At 48.2% G+C, this 22,253-nt stretch overlaps 2 protein-coding genes across 2 annotated transcripts; both read left to right on the forward strand.

The window, feature by feature from the left end:
- The first annotated feature begins 205 nt into the window (after positions 1 to 205).
- On the forward strand, positions 206 to 11,917 carry POU2AF1 (POU class 2 homeobox associating factor 1). The gene is made up of 5 exons (XM_032709677.1): positions 206 to 244; positions 9,323 to 9,450; positions 10,063 to 10,105; positions 10,194 to 10,465; positions 11,536 to 11,917. Exons 1-5 carry the CDS (start codon positions 229 to 231, stop codon positions 11,845 to 11,847), a joined length of 771 nt encoding a protein of 256 aa, XP_032565568.1. The 5' UTR covers positions 206 to 228; the 3' UTR covers positions 11,848 to 11,917.
- Positions 11,918 to 14,382: 2,465 nt separating this feature from the next.
- NFKBID (NFKB inhibitor delta) lies at positions 14,383 to 21,797 on the forward strand. The gene is made up of 8 exons (XM_032709378.1): positions 14,383 to 14,408; positions 14,867 to 14,972; positions 15,853 to 15,999; positions 18,335 to 18,386; positions 18,776 to 18,942; positions 19,234 to 19,350; positions 21,326 to 21,490; positions 21,726 to 21,797. Exons 1-8 carry the CDS (start codon positions 14,383 to 14,385, stop codon positions 21,795 to 21,797), a joined length of 852 nt encoding a protein of 283 aa, XP_032565269.1.
- The last annotated feature ends 456 nt before the right edge of the window (positions 21,798 to 22,253 follow it).

Raw genomic sequence — 22,253 nt, forward strand, 5'->3', positions numbered from 1 at the left:
TGAGCATCACGAGGAGCGGCAGAGAGCGAGGGAAAATGTAGCAGGGGTGGTGGTTGGAGGATGTGGTGACATCACAGGGTTCAGCGGGAACACGGGGCTTTTAAAAACCTCAAAGAAACATCCTGACACTCACTGGTGTCACATCCCTGCCGAGGACACACGGAGCCGGGTCACCCTCATCCAGGAGGAGGCAAAAAAAAAAAAAAGGGCTCCATCCTGCCACAGAATATGCACTGGCAAAAATGTAAGTGAGCTCTGATCTGCTTTTCGTGGCTCTGGTGTCGCCTGAGGGTTGTGGTGAATGGGGTGGGACAGAAAGGGAGAGAACACTCGTGGAGAGATGCTGAGCACAGGCAGGTGATAAGGTGTGATGCTCATTTTCCAGCAGGGATGTGAGCTCAGGGCATTGCTGCTTCATCACTATGAATCAAGTGGAAGACTATGATTCATAAAAACAATAACAGGATGCAGGTATTATATCAAAGGTTACGGTGGTTACGTACCAGAAAATTTTCCTTTTGAAAAGTGAAACCTGTGAGAAATCTTATTTCTCTGCCTTTTTTTTTTTTTGATATGTACTTTGTTTTTTGGTTTTTTTTTCAACTAATAAAAAAGATAAGGAACAAAGCAGTTGAGGGCAATACAGTTATGACTTTACAGGAAATCAGTTTTCTTGTTTTCAAGATAATTTCACTCCTCTGGGCCCACCTTTGCCTGAATAGTTTACTGATCATAATCCAGGTAGGTGTTTGCTTCTTGCAGGGTTTTCACTCTCACTGTGGGTCAGTAGATGATGCTGATTTTAGCAACTGTGCTGCCATGCTTTGTGCTGTCCCACCAGCCTGGAATGGTACAACACACCTGAATGGAAGAACTTGATTTCTTAAGCGCTTGCCAGTGATTTACCTGACGTGGAACTACCCCTCCTCTTTGTGTCACAGCTTGTAGGTTGGTTTACTGGGCACTTGCCTTTCTCAGCTGATTAGCAGTGAAATCTGTTTTTCTCTCTTGCACGTTTCTCCTGAGTTTTTGGAGGTTTTTTTTTTCAGTTGAACACTTTGGAAGCTCAGACGTACATTTGTGAAATGATGCTGTTACATCCTTTAGCAAGAAGCTCTGACTGCTCATTCAGTCATGTTTCAATTTATCTGACAAGTGCTGAGCAGCCAAGGGAAGCACCATGACAACACACCTTTCCCCCTTTATCTTGTGCAGCTTTCAGGATCAGTGGCTATAAGATGTGGAGCGAACTGCAAAATGATTGCATTCAAATCTTGCATCTAATCTTCCATCTTGAGTCCATTAATGGTTTGTTTGGGGTTTTTTTCCCTGCAGTGACAAAGCAATGTTAACAACCTGATGTTTTAGGTGGGAGGAAATTGGTGTTTTTTCCTTTGGTGTTTTTTCCTTTGACACGTGCACTGCTCAGAGGGGAGCAGGAATTACAAGTCTGCATGAGGAGAGATTAAATTGTCAGCTGTTCCCTGCTGATCATTCCTGGCAAAACAACTTCTGTTCAATACCTGCCTGTCCCTCCCTGTCCCCTGAGCCTCGTAGCAATGCCAGAGTTCCTTTTCCCATCATGGAGCTGCTGGAAATCTTATTAATCTTATTAATGCTCCTCCTTTCCTACACCACTGCAGGGATGGTTGGTGTGTGTTGGCTTTGAGGGTGGGCAGGGAGGGTGTTCTGGTGTCAGGGAGACCCATGGGGGGACTGCTCGGGTCAGTGCAGGTGTCCAGGTGCCAGATCCCAAAGGTTTCCGTGGAAGTTGGACTTCTCAGCAGCTCTGGGAGTCTCTGGTTGGTGTCCCCTCTGGTTCCCCTTGGTGTGACCAGCTGTGACCTCTCGTTTCCTGCCCCATCTGCCTCAAAGCACCTGTGACCACAGTGGATGTTCCCCGTGGGAGCCACTGCATTTCTCCGAGGTATAAACTGGTGCAGAGGCAGCACAGGTGACCAGGGAACTTGGTGTGTGCTTGCATGAGCCCTGGGCTAATGTGGCAGCATAAAATCCCACCTCTGCTGGGGATTCCCCCTGGGAATCCCTTCCTAGGAAATAGGAGCTTTCCTCTGCCATGCAGGGGTTTGCAACACGACTAAAATCAAAATGAGCCACTCAGGTATTCTGACCAAAGGATATCCTGGGTGGTAGGTGGGCAACAAGCCTGTGGAGAAATTCTGAGGGGTGAAGGAATCTTTTCCCCGAGTTTGGGACAAACATCCCAGCGTCAGTGGAAAGCTGCTCCTGCCAGCAGCTGCTCTGCTTTGCACTCCTGTGGGACAGGAAAGGGACACTGGGGCTGACACCCAGCCCTGCACACCCAGAGGTGGGTGTCAGGCTCTGGCATTCCTCACCCTGCAGGTAAACTGGTCTAAGCTGTGGAGTGACCACACAAGGTGGTCTCCTATGGACACAGGCTGGGAGAGCTGGGGGTGTCCAGCCTGGAGAAGAGAAGGCTCCAGGGAGATCTGAGAGCCCCTTACAGTGCCTAAAGGGGCTCCAGGAGAGCTGGAGAAGGACTTTAGACAAGGGCATGGAGTGATGGGACAAGGGGAGTGGCTTCACACAGGCAGAGGGCAGGGTTAGATGGGATATTGGGAAGGAATTTTTGGCTGTGAGGGTGGGAAGACCCTGGCACAGGTTGCCCAGAGAAGCTGTGGCTGCTCCATCCCTGGGAGTGTCCAAGGCCTGGTTGGACAGGGCTTGGAGTACCCTGGGCTAGTGGAAGGTGTCCCTGCCCATGGCAGGGGGTGGAATGAGATGAGTTTTAAGGTCCCTTCTAACTCAAACCATTCCAAGATTCTCTGAAAACAGGAGGCTTCAAAAGGAATGGTGTCATTTCCATACCTTTTCCCCAGCTATTAAAAAAAAATACCCGACAACAACAAAACCACCAAAGGACAAAGAAACTCCCAAACCCAAAGCACGGGAGTGACACAAGAGCTCCTCCAAATAGGGGTGACCTCAACCTGAGGGTGAGGGCACCTCCTGAAGGGCGGGCGGCTTCCTGCTCCTTCAGGGAGGAACAGAGGGCAAGCTGGCAGCCCCTGCCCTCACCTGCCATGGCCAAAGGCTCTTGTGCTCCGGGGAGTCTCACATGGATGACCCTGAGAGCTGGAAGTCGTTCCCTCAGGGGAACTTCTCTGCAGGAGAGGGGCCCGTTTTTCCGCTCGGCAAAACCCCGGCGAGTGTCTCAGCCCGAAACATCCCCTCCCACGGCACAGCAGAAGTGACTGGTCGGGGCTCCCCAGCTTTTGGCAGGATTCTGCTGGATGGGAGCAGGCCCAGCAGCCCTTCAGGGATGGCAAATTCACGGGCAGCACCGGCTGCTTCCCTCTCAGGTGTCTTCGCCAGGGTGGTCACCCCGTGCTTTGGAAACAACGTGAACACACCTCTCCTGAAAACTGGCTCCAGTGGCACTTCAGCCACAACAAATGGTGCCTTTTATGTAAAAGCATGGGAGCAGGTGGAAATTCTGTGAGAATTTCATATTTAGTGCTCTGGATGCTCAGCTCCTGCTGCAGTCACTGGCAGGAGTTCAGCTCTTCCCCTGTTCCACCGCCCGCCCCGATTCCCTTGGCACTGAGAGATGGGAGTTCCCACCTCTGAAAAATCTCTTCCCAAGCACTTTTGAAGTGGATAAAGCCTCCCCTGCTCTCAGCAGATGCAGAGTTGTACAGAGCCCCCCTGAAAGTATCAGCTAATGAGGCTGAGAGGTGAAACTGTGCCCCGTGAGCTCTAATTCTGGTGAAGCCCCACCAGGAAAGAGGGATAGCACAAAAGCTGAGCCCATCCATGCTCTGCAGAGCAGGTGTCAAACTCTACAAATGACCACAGCAGCAATTAAATGGAAAGCCTGCATTACTAAAATGGAAAGAGTATTTATGGGCTGGGAGGAATCAGGATGTGAGGGTGAGACTTATGGTTAAGGCACTTTCTGTCTATCTCAGCTTCCCCTTCTTCTGAAAGAGGTAATTTTTAGTAGCCCCCACCACTGCATGGCCAAGTGCATCCAGCTCTTATTTGGCACTTGGAAGCTTTTTCTTTGATGTTTTTTGGTGGTTTTTTTAATTAGAATAATCCAAGCAACAGGGATCACTAACCAGCCTTTCAGTTGTTTCCCAGGAGTCTTCACATCTCCCCTTGATTCTTGTTTCTGCCCAAGTGGAAAAATCCAAAGTTTGACATTTTTATTTGTCAGCCTGCAGCACTTTCCCTGTGTGGGAACAGAATGCAGGCTCTGTACAGTGCTCTCCAGACTTCCACTGGTTGAGGTCATTTTAGGGATGAAGGAGACCTCTTTGAAAGGACATTTGTCCAAAGCATTCCATGCCCCCAAGAACAGCACAGGCAGGTCCAAGGGCACATGAATCCAGGCTAATTTGATGCTTGGATGGCAGGTGAACCCTGAAATAAAGATATCGGGCACAAATCTGAAATATATTGCTGTCAAATTAATGTTCCACTGACTTTGGTAGTCATAATGTGATGTAAGAGACCTGTTCAAACCCTGTCCTGAGTTGTTGGTAAGAAAGTGAAATATTTAGTCTATTGACTTCATTATGCTCAGAGCCCTCCTCTTTCCTTATGCTGAGCAATGAACCATCACTCAGCTCTTTGCTCCTGCCCTGAGCTCTGTCTGTTGTAAAGCAGATTCTCTGCCCAGGTGTTTATTTGGTGCTTTGCATTAACTAAACCTTCACTGAAACACCCACCCCCAGTGCACCAAACAGCATAAATGAAAATCCCCTCCAATTTTCCTTGTGTTTTCTGTAACTTGCTAAGATGAGTCTTGGTAGAAATAACTGGTGGTTGTTGTTGTTGTTGTTGTTTCCAAGGGCTTGAGTTGCAGATGGGTCAGTTTGGAGTGTTTCACCTTTTAACTGATTGGTTGGATCAATTAAAATAGGGACACACCCTGAAGGATGCTGAGGGACAGGGATGGAGTTGAAATTAAGAACCTTAGTCCTGAGTGACTCCCTACCATGCTGCTGTCTGGGATTTTTGACAATTAAATGCATTTCAGTGCTTTGTTTCCCTGTCCTGGACTTACCACAGAGCAGAGATAAAGATCACCTTGGTTTTTTCCCCTCTTTTTAACATATTGAGGGAAACTGTAATTAACTAGGAAATAAGGACAGGATCATGACCACAATGAAATATTTAGTCCCTGGCTAAATGGGCATTGATGTCTCATTGTAAAAAGGTTTGATTAGAGACTAAGCATCCAAGCATCTACAAAACTAAACCTCTTTCTTCTTTTTATTTACCAGAGTTCACTGCACCTGATAAAAGCGTGATTTGGTCTTTAATACCCAGCCATTAACTCGCTGGTTTGCTAATTGAAATCTGAATTTTTTCTCGCTGTTCAGAGTTAGTGATTGCTTTTTGGAGTTACTGCAAGTAAGAAAAAAGAAAGTTTTTTTTCTATGGTGTTTCTCTTCAATTATTTATTACACTGGAGGCGAAAGAAGCCAAGGGGAGAATATTTAACACTGATCAGTTGATAAGCTTATCACACGTTGGGGAGGAGCAGAGCAGCAGCAAATCTCCTGAAGCAGGGACTGTGAGTGTGGCGGCCGCAGGGAGGGATTAGCTGGGTCTTTCAAACCGAGAATTGCCTGGTGGGAAATCGTTCTGACTGGGTTGAAAGGCTGAAGTTTGAAACTGTGACCTGCAGCTCGTGTGTGTGAGTGTGTGAGTGTGACAGCCAGTGGTGCTGATGGGAAGTTTGCTGACCTGAAACCCGTCACACTCCGGCACTCTCAGCCTTCCAGCAGCTGTTCTGCCACTGCCTTCCCTCCACTTTCAGCCCTGGTTAAAGCAAAAAGGCACAGGAAGATGCATTTTGAAGTGGCCTGGTTGGATTGTTTGGCAGTGTCTTGGCGTTCTCTCTCTCTGTCTGGTGGCAGAGCGGCGTTTCATGGACGTGGTGACGTGGTGACGTGCTCTGCACACAAACACTGAGCTGCCAGAAAGCTGGGGCTGACAAAAACCATGTGAAAATGGGCTGTTGCACTAGGTGCTGTGGACATAGAATCATGGAATCATTAAGGTTGGAAAAGACCTCCAAGGTCATCAGGTCCAGCCTCTGGCCAAATCCCAGCAGTGCACTGGGAAGTGCTAGGTCTGTGTTTGGAACACTTGCAGGGACAGCGACTCCACCACTTCCCTGGGGAGACTCTTCCAATGCTTTTCACTCACTCAGGGAACAGTTTTCCCATCTCTCAGGTTCTCCAAAGCCCAGACAACTCAAGGGCCAGGGTTTACAGGATTGGCACCCAACACATCAGTCTCCTCTGCATTTTGCTCACTCGTTCCTGAGGCTCATCAGCCCAGGGGTTGGGGTTGGAGCTGCTCCCCAAAATCAAACAGTAAGATCCCATTGGATGCTCCTGCTGTGTCCAGCACGACTTGGACTCGTACTCAGCAGGAAAAATTATATTTATATGCTGTGATCAGCCTGGGGATAACCAGTGCAGGGAGATGTGTGTGTGGAGCTTCCCAACAGCATTAATGGAGTGGTTAAATCCTCACCCAGAGCCCACTGAAGTTGGCAACCTGGGGCCTTGTCTGTGCAGACTGGACACTTCTGGGCTGAGTTGCAGAGTGGAGTTTGGAATCCAACACCAGTATGGGCTTTCTTCTGCTGTCCCTTGATACTGGAAGGTTGTGCAAAAGTCTTCAAGGCTTGTGCTGGGCTTTTGCTGCCACTCAGCAAACACAGGGAGTGATAACATTGATGGAGGGAGCCTGAGCCTGAGCACACAGCCAGGATTGCTCAGGATGGCAGCAGCACTGCCAGGAGCCAAAACAGGCTGGGGAAACCAGCACAAAGCTTCCTCCTGCTTGGATTAGATCCCCTCCCTTCTTTCTTGGCTTGTGATGCTTCGTGTTGCTCCAGGGAGCAGCTGCCTGTTGAGGAACAGCACCTGGCTGTTGTGTGGTCCTGGAATTGTGTCACGCACAGTTTGATTTGTTGGAATGGAATTTGGCCCCGTGGACCTTGGTGCCTTCCTGGCTCATGGCTTAAATGAAAATATAATAGAACCTTGGCTCCAGAGGTTATTAAGACCTTGGCATAAGGAGCTGGAGACTGCTAGATCCAGGTACTTCCTTCACAAGGATATTTTAATTGTCCTTATTTCTCAAAATGCTGATATTTGTAAATGATCATGTTTTTTGCTCGCTGAGGAATTAATTGCCCGCTGAAGCCAAAAGTCATTTTGCTGTGGTTCATCTGTGGTGCTCAGCCCCTGTGCACCCCTGAACAGTGGAAAAGCAGCTGTGCTAGCATTATTTTTACTTCTGGAGGTCAGCTTGGGGGAACCGAAATATGTTCTGCAGACTTTGGTTTTTTACCTTTTTTTTTTTTTAAAAAATTTTTTTTTTTGGTTACTCTGCTTGCACCGGAAACTCTGAATAGGTATATTTGTCAGCTTTTACAGTAAATTTCTTCTTTCCCATCCCCCAAACTTGGAGCCAGAAACCACCATCCTTCCCCACCCTAATTCTGCAAGGAGGCCCTTTGAAACTGGTGTGATGACTCGGGGATAAGATGCTCCCCAAGAGGTTCAGTTCTGCCTCTCAGGCAACTCAGAGCAGAGCTCAGATTCGTGGAGTTGGTAATTCACTCAAGTAAATTACTACAAATTAAATTCAAATTTCAAATTTAAATTTAAAAAGCAAAAAGCTTAACCTGTATTAAAAACCCTGGTGGATGCTTGTATGGAGAATTAAAGTGACCTTAATTCCCTTTAAAAACTGCATTTCCAAAGCCACAGGATTCCTGAGAATGCAAGTAGCCTAATTTAAAGTGCCACCAAGAATGTCCACAGAAAAGAAAAGGCAGATCAGGCAAAGGCTTGAAAAACCATCTTTGCTTCAACTACTATTTGAAAGCAAAATGTTTTCCCCAATGTCCATAAAGGTAACAAAGACAACAGTTCAACACATAAACGTGGTGGTGTCTGGTACCAAAAGGATTTATCCTGGTCAATCAAGATTCCATGATTAAATTACATGTGGTGAGTCAGAAACGAGTTCATGGAAGAGCCGAGTTGAAGGGAAAGAAGTATTTAATTTTTTTAAAGGTCAGAGATGTTTATTCTGTTAAATAATTTTCGAGGTTGATTAAGACTTTCTGTATTTAGACTCAGCTTTTCTCCTCCCAGGCAGGTGTAACAGAAACATCTCAGTGTGCCTATAATTAGATGTAAATGAGAGAGATGATCCAAGGTGTGATGATTCATCTGTGATTTGAAGCACAGAACATAAATCTAAATAAATGCTCCCGGGGAGGAATAATATGCCAAGATTAAGACTCGAGCTGGATACCCACCTGTGCTTCATAAAACCAGTTGCAAGCTTTAAAAATGGGAAGCTTATCAATGAGTGTATTTACACATCAAGGTGCAGTGAAAGGGGCAGGGAGCCACCACTGCTATCGGTGGCTTTACAAACATCTGAGCTCTGTTATCCCCTGGTTTCCTCCTGCTATCAATTGCCTCCAAATAGTCCCTGTAAAATATGAGTTGTTAATGTTGGCTTTTGAAGAAATGTGCTTCCTCTGCTCTCCTTTGCCACAGGGGTTTGTGAGAGGCCTTTTCAGCTGGCTGAGGGCTTGACTTTGAAAAGTGGGGCAGAGTTTCTGGGGGTAAGCTCTGAGGTTTCTGGGTGCTGGCAATGTAACTCAGCTCACCCAGTTAAAAACCTCCTGGCCAGGCCATGAGCAAAGTCTGTTTGGGACAGAAACACAGCTCTGGGCCAGGCTGGCACTTCAGCACCTGCCTGTGCTCAAAAGGGGGCATTCACATCCCACTGAAGATGTTTAAATGGATTTCCAAGTGAGGATGCTTTGCTAATTTGGGTAGCTTGTGTCCAAACACTCAATAACATGTATTTCTCTTAAATATCTACTTTTTCCTCTCTCTTCCTCTGTCATTTTTTTTTCATCTCTATTTTTTTATGTCTCTTTTTTTGGTCTCTACTTTTTTATGTCTCTTTTTTTACATCTCTACTTCTTTCTGTCCTCTGTTCTGTCACGGCACAAAGCAGATATGCACTGAGCAACCCAAACCTCACCCCTGTTGGATGTTCTCAGCCTGATTTGCCCTTTGGGGGGTGTGCAAAGCTGCACTGCAGGTCAGGGACACCGAGCAACACAAAGCAGAGACACAGAGTGAGGTCTGAGGGGAATAAAACAAACCTGCTCCATCCATGTGACTGGGCCAGCCTGCAGACCAACAGGCTGCCACGAGGATTTGGGCTCCAAGAGAGGAAAATAAGTGTCACCTGCACTTTTTTTTTCCCCCCTCAGCTTCTGCTCCAGACCAGCAGCCACAGCCTCGGCCCTACCAAGGCGTCCGTGTTAAGGAGCCAGTGAAGGAGCTGCTGAAAAGGAAGAGGGGGAATGTCCACAATGCCACTGCAACAGCAGCTGCAACGGTAGGAGGAGAGCAAACACGGGAGGAAAACCATTCCTGGGTGGCTAAATGATTGACCAGCCCCAGCACTGCCTTGGCAGTGAAAGAAATCTTTGCATCTGTAAAGAAGGCACTGCAGCCTCGTGTTACCTGGCAAATACCATTAATACCCCCTTTAGTGTGCTGAGCACCTTCAGTCGCCACTGAAAGGGGAAAAGTGCTTTGCTCTTGGCAGGATCTAATTCCTAGGGACAAAAAGTGGCTTGGAAGTGAGGCAGCTTGTTCAAGAGCACAGAAAGGGGTGACCCAGAGCCATCCTTGGTGATTTGCTGCCTGATTTCAGCCTGTATTTGCCCTCCCAGGAGGGAGCAGGTGGACTGGCTCCTCTCTGAAGAGGAATTCCCTCTGCAGCACAAGGTTTAAGCACAGTTTAAGGTCCCCTTGAGCTGGGGTTGTGTGTCCTGGCTGCCAGGCTCAGCTCTTCTGGGTGGGGAAATTCAGACACTGACAGTGCAGTAGTGGCTGATAACCAGCTGATAACACTCAGTGTGCTCTGTCCCTCAGTGCTTCTCTAAGGGATTGAATTTAATGCTGATGGTCTTCACCTCTGAATTTATTTTCTTCTCTCTTCCAGGTTGTTTTGCCCCATCAGCCACTTCCTTCCTATTCCCCAATGGGTAATGTATCCCCGACCCTCCCAGTGTTTGCTGCAGGGAAGACTGTGCTGGGCTGGGTTTAATCTTTACCCTCTCCTGTTTTTTTCAGGCCAGCCCTGCATTGACATGGACGTGTCTGCCCCTGCTCTGCCAGTCACAGATGAAGGAGCACTGGCTTCTGGCTGGATCCCCCAGCCCTCTCCCACATCCCTGCAGCCCCTGACCCAGTGGACCACCTACCCCGAGTATGTGTCCCACGAGGCAGCCAGCTGTCCCTACACAGCAGACATGTATGTGCAGCCCATGTGTCCCAGCTACACCCTGGTGGGACCTTCATCTGTCCTGACTTACACGTCCCAGCCACTCATCACCAACTTTGCAGTAAGTCAAAGATGCCAGTTTTGCAGTGAGCCAAAGGTTATGAGTGACAGCTAATTCCCTGTGAGGAATTAGCTAATTCCCTGATTCCCCTAAATCCCTTCTAGCAAGAGCCATGGGGTTGACTGGTGCAGTTAGTCTGATTTATTTAATTGCATCATGTTGTGTGTGTTTGCATTCATGCCATGTAGCTGTTCTAGCACTGGCTGGACATCAGGATGGTTTGAACAGGGGAAAAAAAGCTGTGGTTGTACTGGAATCAGGCAAAATTCACTGGCCTTTTCCACTCCTCCAGGCTGAGTAGAGGTTCTTCACTATTGATTTCCAAGCTTAAAAAAAAGAACAAACACAGGTAAATGGGATTCCAGGAAACACAACAGGTAAAGCAGGAAGAATGACTTGGCAATCAATTTCTCCAAAGTTGCTGTTTACTGATGGAAGAGGAAGGTCAAAACAGCACGTAAAGATAGTAAAGACAGCAGAATATTTGATTGCAGGACGACCCAAGATAATTTGTTCCTCCCTGGAGGAGAAGGGCAGAGACTTGTGTTTCAGTGGAACTCAAGCAGCTGATTTTTCCTTTCAGTGCTTCAGTTCAGCTGCTCAAACAGAGCCAGCAAAGCACCCAAAGCCCAGCCTGTGCCCTCTGGCCTTCAGTGCTGAGGAAGTGCCACCATTTCTGAGGTGGCTCTGCCGTGGGTGACACAGCTGGTCAGGGTGGGCTGTTCCAGAGCCAGAACGAGCTGCCCTGTGGCAGCAAAGTCAACTTGCAAGAGACTGTCAAGAAGGCAGTTTCCAGCACAGGGTGTGAGAGTCCCATGGGCTTACAGAGAGGGTGGGAATGGGAACAGAAAGCTAGAGGGAACCGGACCACGAGTGTGAGCTCGTGGCAACCAGCACCTGGGGCACCCACAGCCACCGCTCTCAGGGGGAAAGTGTCACACTCAGAGCACCCAGAGGGAGAGGAAAAGGGATGTTAGAGGTCAGACCGAGCACCCCTAGTCTGTGCTGTGTCCCCCCCACCCCCTGCCCCACCTGGCCACTGGTTTGATGGAGTTTTGTTTCTCTGCCAGCCCCGGAGCAGCACCCCGGCCGTGGTGCCCCCGCTCGAGGTGACGGAGCAGCAGCCGCCCCTCACGTACTTCCCGTGGGCACAGCCCCTCTCTGCCCTGCCAGCCTCCACTCTGCAGTACCAGCCAGCCTCTTCCACGCTCTCGGGGCCTCAGTTTGTGCCCGTGCCCATCTCCATCCCCGAGCCAGCCCCCCAGGAGCTGGAGGATGCCCGGCGGGTCATCGGCGCGCTGCCCATCGAGAAGCTGCTGCTGGAAGACGAGGACAATGATACGTATGTCCTAAACCATGCTCTGTCTGTCGAAGGGCTTTGAGCTGCTGCACACCTGGGGCCTGCCCCTCACCTACTCAATGCTCCACCTGGCACCACAGAGAGTTTTGAGTACAGAGGAAAAGCAGGCGGGGTGGGAGGGGGGGGTGAGCTGGGAACTTTAGCACACCCTGACTTGGGTGTTGTGTGAAACTCGCTTTGTCCTGGGGCCCAGCACAGGATTTCTCTGCTGTTGCAGCTCCTGCTGCCTCTCCCAGGCAGGCTTTTGATACTGCAGACTTGTGCTCAGCGTCAGCACGAGGTGACTTTCACCCTCAGGCACAGGGAAGGGTCTCAAACTGGAATATTGTAGAGTATCCTTGGCCAGCTGTAGGATTTGGTGAGGGCACACTTGCCAAGACCCACTTCAGTAGGACTGCTTTTGTGTAAATGCCTTGTGTGTGTGTGTCTGTGTGTCTTTGCCCTGTCCATGCAGGAACTTCTACCAGCTCTAGGCCACTAGAAAACATTTTTGGGCTTAAGTCGGCATTTTTTCTTTCCTAAATTGAGCTGCTCCTTTGGGAACTTAGGAAGATTTAAAGTGTGGTTTTGTTCTGCTGGTGCAGTGATCTGAAAATAAAGCCAGTACAGCTGAACTAAATGCCAGTGCAGTCAGACATCCCTATTTGCAGGGCAGATGGAACATCTGAGTTCACTCAAAGGTGTAACTTGAAGGTCTGGCCTCGTCTGCCGTTGGAATCCAGCCCTGTGGGTGTGATTGGACTCAGGGGTTTTTGTGGTTCTGGACCCTAAAATACCCACCTTTGGGATGAGGGGCTGCTTTGGTGGCTGCATGTTGTGCCAGTGGGCAGACCCTGGTCCCACTGAAGTCTCCAGGAGTTTTGTGTGAGTCAGGACTGCAGGACGTGGCCCCGTGCCAGGAGATCACTGGGAAGGCAGGGGCTGCCAAAACTGCAGTCTGACAAGGAATCTGTGCCATGGCTATTATTTGGCAATATTTTTCCCTGTTCTGTAGCATTTGGGTGTGAAGCTGGTGATGATGTGCCGAGCCAGGGAACATCAGGAACATCAGGGACCTCTCCTGTGCCTGTGGGAAATTTCCCACATTCCCTTTGCAGCTTTCTGATTTCCTTTCCTGGAGAATGAGTAGCTTTTACTTTTTCCTCTGTAAATATTGTGGTTGATGTTCAGGAGTGCCATGCCACAGGCAAATATATTTGCAGGAGAAATACCCCCTTCTAACTCTGTTTATTGTTCTCTTAATAAACAACAGACTCTTGGCTGGTGAACACAATTTCTCTGGGTTTTTCTGCTTTCCAAAGCCCAGGAGCCTTAGGTGATTTTATTATTTGCAAGACTAACAGCAAAATAATTTATTGCACTGCTTATTACCTGGAGTCCAGTTACCACCCAGGCAATACTTCAAGTCACCTCACAGTTAATGCCTGAGTGAGGTTTACAAGCTCAGGTTGAAAGTCTTAAAGGCTTTTCTGAGCATATTTTGTTTTTGAATATTGACAAATCTGGAAGACATAAGCAATAGATCATGTAAGTGATCATAAAGCTGTTGGAAAATAGCAATAGTTCAGGTGTGCATTGAAATTAGTGGCTTATATTTGCAGAAAAACCCAGCAAAGAAATTAATTGGAAGGAGCTTAGTTCACCCCTGCTTACTCCAGTTTTACAAGTACAAGAAAGGGAGGTAAAACTGGGATAATGCAGTTGTGAATCAAGCCCGTGGTTGCTCAGATTGCTTCTCAATTCCTTTCACTCCAGTGTATGTAAATTCTGTGTGTGAATATAAAACAATGATGAACTGTTTCCGAATTTCTTTCTGGGTTGTTCTGGTTAGAAAAAGACAAATTTTTATTATTTTTTTTTTTTGTTCCCAATAAAGATCTACAGTAACTTTTCCATGCCTAGAGTGTTTTATTTCCTATCCAAAAGGGTGACCTGGCATTGGTTTAGCAATCAATTAGTTCAGTATGGTGTGTACAGGCAGGAACCACAGACTGGCTGTGAGATTTTGTGCTCATTTTGCACTTTAAAGCAGACTAAGGAGGAATTCCATAATCCAGCTGTGGCCTGGAGGCACTTTCCTCAAGCAATCCTTGCTCACAGCAGCAGTTCGTGTGCCAGTTCAATCTCTAGTCTCCTCTCCTGGCACCCCTGGGGATGTGTGGGTGTGCAGCCACAGCTAATGCTGAGCTTGACTGAAAATCAGATTAGCCAGAAAGCTGCATTTATACTTCCTGAAATGGCAAGGGCTGGCTCTGGGCTGCAGAATTACCCGAGGAGAGAGATGACTGCCTGCAACCTTCGGGCTGAAAAGCCTCCAAATGTTGCTGTCTGGAGCAAAAGGCAGCCAGGGGTTGGTCCAACCACGTGTGGGATGGGTCTCCTCCTGTGCAGAGGGGGATGGCAAAGCTACCTGTGCATTCCCAGGGAATGGAAGTGGCTCCAGCCAGAGCCAGGCAACCCAAGTGAAGCAGCCCAGTGTTTTCCCCATCGCTCAGGGCCACGTCACCAGCAAACCCACAACTCCTGTGGGTTGTGACAGCTCTGTGTCTTGTCCAGAATGCAAGGACTTTGTCCTTCTGACCAGTGGGTTTGATAAAGAAGTGGAGTTTAACAGGTTGATTACAAATATACCACTTAGGGGTTGTGTGTTACCCCCGGGGTTGGGATTTCACCAACACGTACAGGGCTGTATCACCCCAAAAAGTGATATATTCATAAAATATGGTACTCTGGGCCCCACCACTGGGTGTTGGGGAGGACTTAGGTACCTCCCAGTGGCGAATCTCACCCGAAGGAAAGTGCTGAAGTGGGAAGGAGGCAGCGTGTCAGAGCTCAGGAGTGCTGAGGGCTCCTGGACACTGCAGTTGTTCGAGGTAGGAAGCCCTTTCCGTGGGAGTGGGAGCTTTAAGATCAAAGCCCTTTGAGGCTCCTGGTGTGGATTTGTGGAACACGGGGTGTGAAACCCCCCGAAAGTGGCAGTGCCACCCTGTAAAAACTGTCCATGGCCAAGCAGTGACCAGTGTCTCTATTTGCTGTCTTAGAATTCTACATATTTATGCAGCTAAAGGTCTGAGGGCCCACGCCCGGGCAGCTGCAGAGCGAGTGAAGCCGCTGAGGGGACTCGATGCCAAGGAGCACAGAGGAAAGGTAAGGTGGACCCCTTCCTCCTGCAGCCAGCAGGGTTTGGGGTGGGCAGGGGCTTTGCACGACTGGGAACAGCTGAAAAACCCAGCTCTGCCCCTCTGTTACTGCAGGGGAAGGTTTGGCACTGCTGAGCCTTGCCAAGGCGCCTCTGGCAGGAGCAGAAATGAGGTGGGATGAGAAGGAGCCTGTTCTTTTTTGTGGAGTGATCTGAGGAAACACTGGTCCAGCAAGATGTGTGTTTGTTGGCAGCAGCCTCTGAGGCTGAAGGTTTTATGAGCAACTGGTTGGTGCCAGGAGGGCTGCACCTGATGGAATTAGTGCTCTAAAAACACTGGGTGTGGGTTGTCAGCCAAACTGGGGCTGGAGAGCACTAGAGGGAGTTCTGCCAGAGCTGGGCAGTGCCCCCATCTCGGGATCCATACATATAAGTAATACTTATATATATAAATAATATATGCTTAGCTTCTTCACATTGAATCTATCACTTTCTTACATTCAGGAGTTTAAATTTTCTTTTTCTCCTTATTTAAAAAATCTTTATTTCTTTACTTTAAAATTTGTAACCCCAAGCAATGCTCACCTCCAGATCACTGCTCAGGCCATTTCTAGTCTCTGCATCCTCGTTGTTGCAGCAAGCTGTGGGTTTAACTTCTCACACACTAAAATCAAAAAGCAAATAAATCCACCTGAGAACTGTCAGCGTGGGTGAACTTTTAGGTGATAAAGTTTGGCTGAACCTGTCAAGGAGTCATGTGGGATTCTAAATCACCCTGTGAGCTGTCTCCCTTTTGGGCAGCACAGCCCTCGGGATTCCGGGCGTCGCTCAGCTGTCCCCATTCCTTGTTTTGTGCTGTCAGACCCTCACGTTCCTCTGCTGTTCCAGACTCCCCTGCTGGTGGCTGTCACTGCCAGGCAGCCAGCCATTGTCCACGACCTGATCCAGGCAGGAGCAGATGTCAACGCCGTGGACAACAAAGGGCAGTCAGCTCTGCACCTCGCTGCCACCTATGGCTATGCCCAAGTCCTCCAGGTGGGAGAGGCTTTATGGCTTTGATACCCTCGATAAACTGTTGATACTGGTATCTTTAAACAACTCTCTTAGAAGGCAAGGTGTCAGCAAGCAGGGCAGACTGACCAAAAACTCCTTGTGTTAGGAATTGACTTCCCAGGGGTAGTTTTTCTCCTGTTTTAGGGCTGTATTTGCAGCCAGTGTCAGCCTCCTGTCACAGAGGAAAAATCTTTGGTGCATCTGTGGGGGAGATGCATTCTTTCTGCAGATCATGGCTCTAAACCTGCTGGTTTGGCCACCAGCAGGGTGGGGTTGCTGTGCCTTGAGCCCCCAGTGTGGTTCTGCATCGGAGGGGGTTCCCCAGCCGGGGGGTGTGAGGAGGGGGAGCACAAAAACCAGGGTGAAACCCCCTCTCTGGGGTCAGTGTCATCCAGATGGGAGCAAGGAATTGTGTCCAGACTCAAGCCAGCTGGGGAGAGAGCAGATGGGACCCTGCAGGCGGGGACAGCACAGGCTCAGCCTTCAAAATGAGGTGTTTTTTCAGATTTCACTCAAAACGTGACTGACATGAGCAGATCTTCGCTTCCCTGTTGCTCCACAAATCTCTCTGCAGACAGGGACTCCACCTGATTCGTGTGCCAGCCCTGAAGAGCAAATCAGCACATCTAAAAAGGCACTGTGGGGATTCTGGGAAGGGATTACACTGCAGGGACCAGCAGGCACGTGTCTTAAATGCTCAACTATTGGCCATAAAATGGAATCACTGGAACATCCCTGCCCTGAGTCGTGTGGGGACCCAGCACTGGCAGTTTTGTGGCTGTGCTGGGGTTACCTGAGGGCAGGGCACGGGGATGGGGTGCCAGGGGGTGCCTGGCATGTTGGCACTGCATCCCCAGCATTCGTTAGCTCTGCCTGGCACGTGCCCCGGGTTAAGCCCCGAGCGGGCAGTTAATGTGTAACACGGAGAGTTCCTTGGAAAACAGGTGTTTCCTTCAGCAGGGAGAAGTGTTTTAACCCAGACCATTCCAACAAAGCCTCCCAGAGTGCCTTGGGGTGGTTTGTGTTTCAGGGTTTCTTTGTTTGGCTTTTCTTTTATGCTTTTTTTCTCTTTTTTTTCCCCCCTCCCCTTGCCACTGAAAGGGAAAACTCACACAAACTGACTCCTCGGTGTGGTCAAAGCCATGAAAGGCTTTATGGTTTGCTTGTTTATTTTATTGTGGGTTTGTTTTTTTTTTTACCCTAATGGATTAACTATCTAATCTCTAATAATCAAGCACCTCAGAGCTGCTTGTCAATATTTGATCTGCATATATTTTATTGTTGTTATGAGAAGATAAGTCAGGTCCCAACTGTTCTGGATCATCTTTCAGCAGCAAGATTCCTGTGCCTTCTTTTCCTTGAGTTCTGGATAAGTCACTGCACTGCAAAAATGCTCAGTCTTGTAATGGGAACAACTTGTTTTATTCAATCAAGAGAAAGAAATGCATTATCCATAGTAATACAGAAAAAAAATATATATTATATATATAAGTAATACTTATATATATAAGTAATATATGCTTAGCTTCTTCACATTGAATCTATCACTTCCTTACATTCAAGGGTTTAAATTTTTTTTGTCTTTATTTAAAAAATCTTTATTTCTTTACTTTAAAATTTGTAACCCCAAGCAATGCTCACCTCCAGATCACTGCTCAGGCCATTTCTAGTCTCTGCATCCTCATTGCTGCAACAAGCTATGGGTTTAACTTCTCACACACTAAAACCAAAAAGCAAATAAATCCACCTGAGAATAGTCAGTGTTGGTGAACTTTTAGGTGATAAAGTTTGGCTGAACCTGTCAAGGAGAAATTTTCATTTCTGCTTGTCAAGGATAACTCAGGATAAATATGCATTGGTGCTACTGGTGTCTTTGTTTAATCCATGGTGAGAGTGAGGAGGCTGGAACTCCTGAGCTGGGGGCAGTGGCTAAATGTTACTGTTCTGAACTATAAATCTAATATGATATTATATATCTAATATTATATTATAAATCTAATATGATATTATATTATAAATCTAATATGATATTATAAATCTAATATGATATTATAAATCTAATATGATATTATAAATCTGATATTATAATTAGGTGGGGTTTAGGAAACTAGGGAACCTGATCATCTTGTGTAACCCTGAATATCCCTGTTAGGAAACAGACTCACAGCACTGATATCTAGTGTCAAAAAAGGGCTTAGTTTGCAGTGAAATTATCATCATCTGATTTGTTTGATTTCAAAGTTTGTTGGTTTTGACAGATTTTGGCTTGGACACTGTTCTGCTGAACTAAAATTTTCAATTTCTGTGTTGCTTCCAGGTTATACTGTCACTGGGTTTCCCTCTTGACTTAGAAATGAAGGATTTTGAAGGTAAAAACCTTTGCACAACTATTTTTTTAGCAGCCTGAAAACCTGTATTGGTTATTTCGTTGTCTGCTGCTCGTTGGAATTTGGGGCTGGGAGACCAGAGTGGGCTCAGGAGCTGCCTGGGGGGGAGACAGTTGTGTCTGAGCACTCAAATGCCACGGAATTGAATGGTTCAGAGGGGATTCAAGGCACAACTGGAAACGAGCAGACACTGGAGAGCCCCAAAAATTGTCCATGCAGGCAATGTGGTACATTGGAAAGCAGAGAAGGGCTTGTGTCTTGGCAACACACAGAGAGAGGCACGTGCTCTCCGGGCCAGCTCTGCCTCCTCTCTGTGCATCCGTATTTCTGGTTGGACTGTGGTTCTCTCCCTGCCATCCTTGTTTTTCCAGGCCATACCCCCCTGCACTGTGCTGTGCTGGCCCACAACGCCCTGCTCCGGGAGCAGAGCTGCCAGAGCCTCACCCAGGAGCAGCACAAAGACCTCCAGCAGCAGAGTGAGGAGCTGGAGTCCTGCATCCACCTCCTGGTGCACACCGGGGCCTCCATCTACAGCAGGGTGAGGGGCAGCTCAGCCATCCCTCAGTCCTCCCTGGTGCTTGTGCCGTGCTCAAAACGGGGAATTGGAGAAGGGATTTTCCAAGGGACTGGTTGCAGAGTTAGGTGCTGCTTTTGGGGGCTCCTTTCTTGCAGCCCGGAGCAAACACTGGGCGGTCAGAGGGTCGCTGAAGGGAAGGAGATGCTCCACAGGAGCTGCAGAGCTGGCCTGGGTTTATAGAATATCTCCAGGTTGTTCTGCAGAACATTTCTTGTTCTGTTTGGTTTTATTTTCTCCTGTTTTTATAAACAGGATGTGAAAAGCAACAAGACAGTCCTTCATTACACGGTCCAGGATGGGAACCTCTCCCTGCTCAGATACTTCTTGGAGCTGAACGCCTTCAAGTCCAAGGACTTTGTCAACAACAAGGTGAGTCAGGGCGAGCCTGGAGGGGGTTTGTGAGCACATCTCCAGGCAGAGTTGATGCTGGGAACAGTGTGGGAGCTGTGCTGCAGTGGGAGGCTGCATTAGGGGTCCTCCAGGTTCCAGTTCTTCTCTTCCCACACACACGTTTTTGTCTATCAAAAAGGAATTGAATGTTTTCCATCAACTCATTCAGAAGGCAGACCCTGGACAGCTTCAGTCCCTTTTTTTCCCCTTCAGATTTCTGTAGGAAGCATGTTTGGCTTTGTGTCTGTGGGTAAAAGCACTGAGTTTGTGTCTCTCTGTCCAGTGAAGGGCCTTTTCCCTACATTCCTTCTGTATCTTTGGAGACCCATCAGGCAGGTGCTGGCTTGTCCATGGCAGGCTGCTCTTGTCTCTTGATCACAACCCTCAGAGAGCTCCCTGCTGTGATAGGATCACTTGGAGTCTTCAGTCTTGTTGCTGAGCTGTCTGGGACAGTGAGAAATGTGATGGGGAGGTTGTCTGATACCCAACCTGGATTTTTAGCTCTTCCAAGTACGAAGAAAACAAGGAAACAAAGCACCCTGGAGTCCATATTTTTGGCTTCCCTGGCTCACCCCTTGCTTGTTGTCGTTGTCTCATTGCAAATCTGCTTCCTTGGGGATTTCACAATGAGAAAGAAAAACCAAACACTGAGATCTTAAAGGTCTTTTTCACCTGAAGGGTTCCCAGAGCCCACAAGTTGGTGCTCTGGACATTGTCTCACATCAGCCCTGTTAAAGTCAACGTGAGGTTTCAAGGTCAGGCATTGTCAGATCCTTGTTTTCTGAGCCCAGGCCTGGATTTGGAAGCTGTCAAGTGCTCCTGCCACAAAGGTGCAGCAAACAAATGCAGATGTTTCCATTTTAACGAGAAATCCTGTAAAGAGCTTGTAACTATCCCTTGGCTCTCTGGGATGATAAAATAGACAAGGATCTGCTTGTTCAGGGCTTGTAAAACGTGCCTTGTCTGAGAAGAGCTGTTAGGACCTTGCTATTGTATTTTCTGCCTCAATATCCCCGATAAATAGGACCTGAAAATCGTGTGTGTTCATTTTAACAGCTGGAATAGCAGCACACATTGCAATTTCTGCCCAACCATTCCAAGTTCATGACAAATGTATGGTCTTTTCTGAGAGAAAAACAAGCAGCTGCCCAAATGAGACTCTTGCAGACTAAAAATACCTCCCCTTATGCACTTGTTTATTAGGTTTTTCTCATTTAAAACCGTTACCAGTCATAACTGACTAGACAGGGCCCAGATTTCTGCACGGTCTGGTGGCACCAGAGCTTTGCTGCCCCGAATTGCAGCGCTCTCCATCCTGCCCCCCTGCCCAGCTTCACAACCAGCTCTGTCCTTCCCATGCAGATCCTGTTACTGGAAAAGCTGGACTCGATCCATGCTCAAGGGAGTGCCTGACCTCAGGATTCTGCAGCTTTCTGGCCCTTGCAAGTGTTGGGAAAGGGAGCAGTGGGGATGTGTGGAGCACAGCTGGCTCTGCTCTTGTCCAGCCCCATGCGTGGTGTGTAGCAGCACAATGGGCTTTGTGCCTCCAAATCCTGCTTAATGCTTCCCAGGGAAATACTTCCACGGATAAACATGCATGTTCCATCCTTCTCTTCCTCAAATAACCCCTCAGGTCTCTGCTCACACGAGGGTATGATTTAGCAGGGGGTTGCAGAGCGATCAGGGACATTGCTGGTACAGGGTTATTTATTTAGTTATACCCCAAGCATCAAAGCCCCACAATTTGTGGTGCTCTAGAAGAGAGAAAAATCTAAATCCACAAATCTCCTGCATGGGAGAAACAGAGCAGAGATCCTCCCTCACCTCCTGGTTAGTGATGACACGGGGCTTCTTCAGCTCTCGTTTCACAGATCTCCATTTCAAGGACAACCCCGAGGAGGTGGTACAGCTTAGAAGGAGCTTTATCTGGGCTTTTTACCTCTTTTCCTTTCAGGCACATGGCAACACAGCCCTGCACATGGCAGCTGCCCTGCCAGGGCACAAGAACCAGAAGGAAATGGTGCAGCTGCTCCTGGCCCACGGGGCAGACCCGAGCATCAGGAACCTGGACAACGACCAGCCCATCCACATGGCCCCCTCTGGGAGAGCTGGGGACCAGGTATGGGATTGCTGGTCACCTGCACACTCAGAAGGGGTTGGGTGTTGTGCCTGCAGGGGTGAAAATGTTCCTGGAGCTCCCTGTAGCCCCTGGTGTGTTGAGATGTGTATTTAGTTGCACATATCCATGTATATAAGTGTGTGTGTGTGTGTGTGTGTGTGTGTGTGTGTGTGTGTTTGTGTGTATGCTTTGGGTTCAGATGGCGCTTTATGAACTTCTCCTTTTTTTTTGGCAGGTCAGGCATCTGCTGAAGAAAGGGAAAGTTGCATCTGCCTTCCTTTCCTGCCGCCGAAATGCCAGATCCTAGGCTGCCTGAAATCCATGGAATGGCTTCACCTTCAGCTTGCTGATGGCCTGAGGCCTCTCATACAGACTGTGAGGGTGGCTCACCAACAAACCCCTGCTCCTACAGGCTTAAACCAGGGTGGGAAGACAGTGTTTCTCAACCTGGAGATGAGATTTCAAATGGCTGAATACTTAATTTTGCTACCAAAGAGTATTGATAAGCCTTGAGCTTTGTTTGCAGGGAAGGAGGCAGGCAAAGCAAATGGTTCTTCCATGAATAAGGACGTGCTTGAAGCACAGCCAAGCTTTGATTTGGTGGCAACTGAAGCCCATGGAGGTGGTGGAGCACCAGGTGGTAGTTTGGCTACAAAAAGGTTGAGAAATGCTGCTCTGAGACACCCTCAGACTGTGCCTCTTGTTGGGTCCTGCACAGAGGTACTGGTTGAAATGCTGGAGCCTTTGTGATGTGCAGTTCCCA

Source organism: Chiroxiphia lanceolata, chromosome 23 (assembly GCF_009829145.1).
Source record: "Chiroxiphia lanceolata isolate bChiLan1 chromosome 23, bChiLan1.pri, whole genome shotgun sequence".
NCBI classification, from domain to species: Eukaryota; Metazoa; Chordata; class Aves; order Passeriformes; family Pipridae; genus Chiroxiphia; species Chiroxiphia lanceolata.